The sequence below is a fragment of the Galeopterus variegatus genome, unplaced genomic scaffold, assembly GCF_000696425.1.
Source record: "Galeopterus variegatus unplaced genomic scaffold, G_variegatus-3.0.2 Scaffold8911, whole genome shotgun sequence".
NCBI lineage: Eukaryota > Metazoa > Chordata > Mammalia > Dermoptera > Cynocephalidae > Galeopterus > Galeopterus variegatus.
Window position 1 is genome coordinate 65,461 of NW_007735022.1, and position 1,115 is coordinate 66,575.

Here is a 1,115-nt window from a genome sequence, read left to right on the forward strand (position 1 = left end):
AGCGGGAACCGGTCTGTATGTGGAATCCGAACCCTCGGCGGGAGCGCCGCCGCGCTCCCAAGGGGCGTACTGTAGCAGTGCGCCACCAGGCCGGCCCTGATCCATCCTTTTAGAATGCACTGCCACGAGCACCCCTTAATTACATTATGAATGGCTTAAGGGGTTGCTGTCACCTTTGCTCCTGTGTATTGGTATTTGTACTGTTAGTATCTCCAGGACAGCCATTTCCTCTTAAAGCTCCTATGCGTATTTTTAATATTAAAGCCCCATTTAGAAATTCTTAGAACTTCTTGATTCAATTTACCAACTCTTTAAGTCAAACACAGAGAAAACAGGTTAAGTCTACTGGACAACAATCCAGAACAATGGAAACTTACTTGTATAAACTGATAGTTGGTTCGACAGCCAGCAAGACAAAAGGTGCGACTGTGTAAGTGACAGCCAGCTGAGTGGCAGCCCAGGTGACCACATCATAAATAGCTTTGAGAGCTTTTGAAGAAAGGAAGTAATGTCTGTAGTTGTTCCTTACCTGCAAGCCAAGAAGGTAAAAATGGGGGTAAAAAACAAAAACAACTTTTACTCCATGCAGGCAGGTAGTATACCACAGGAACATAGGCTACAGAAAATAACCAACCATCTGAGTTCTGTTTTCAATTAAAAATACCATTATGGCTTTTCTTATTTTCAAACAACAGCTAAGAAGAAAAAAAAAAAAAATTCTTTCTTTTTTATCATCTCCCAAAGAAAACCACCATTAAAAAACTTGGCACAGAGCTTTCCAAACCTTTTTCTTTTTAAAGATGACCGGTAAGGGGATCTTAACCCTTGACTTGGTGTTGTCAGCACCACGCTCACCCAGTGAGCAACTGGCCATCCCTATATGCCTGGGGCCTTGGTGTTATCAGCACCACACTCTCCTGAGTGAGCTATGGGCCGGCCCAAACAAACGATTTTCTTTCTTTTTTTTTTTAGTGACCAGTAAGGGAATCGCAACCCTTGGCGTGGTGTCGCCCGCACTGCGCTCAGCCAGTGAACGCACTGGCCATCCCTATATAGGATCCGAACCCGCGGTGGGAGCACTGCTGCGCTCCCAGGGCCGCACTCTCCCGAGTGAG

At 45.6% G+C, this 1,115-nt stretch overlaps 1 protein-coding gene across 1 annotated transcript in view; it reads right to left on the minus strand.

Annotated features, from left to right (window-relative positions):
• LOC103608840 (lysophospholipid acyltransferase 1-like) overlaps positions 1-1,115 on the minus strand; it is a gene marked incomplete at its 5' end in the record, with an annotated part of 23,848 nt that overhangs the window by 6,210 nt on the left and 16,523 nt on the right. Inside the window, one exon of the mRNA XM_008593231.1 lies at positions 378-529. Coding sequence (XP_008591453.1) covers positions 378-529 — 152 coding nt within the window. The remainder of the gene's footprint in view (positions 1-377; positions 530-1,115) is intronic.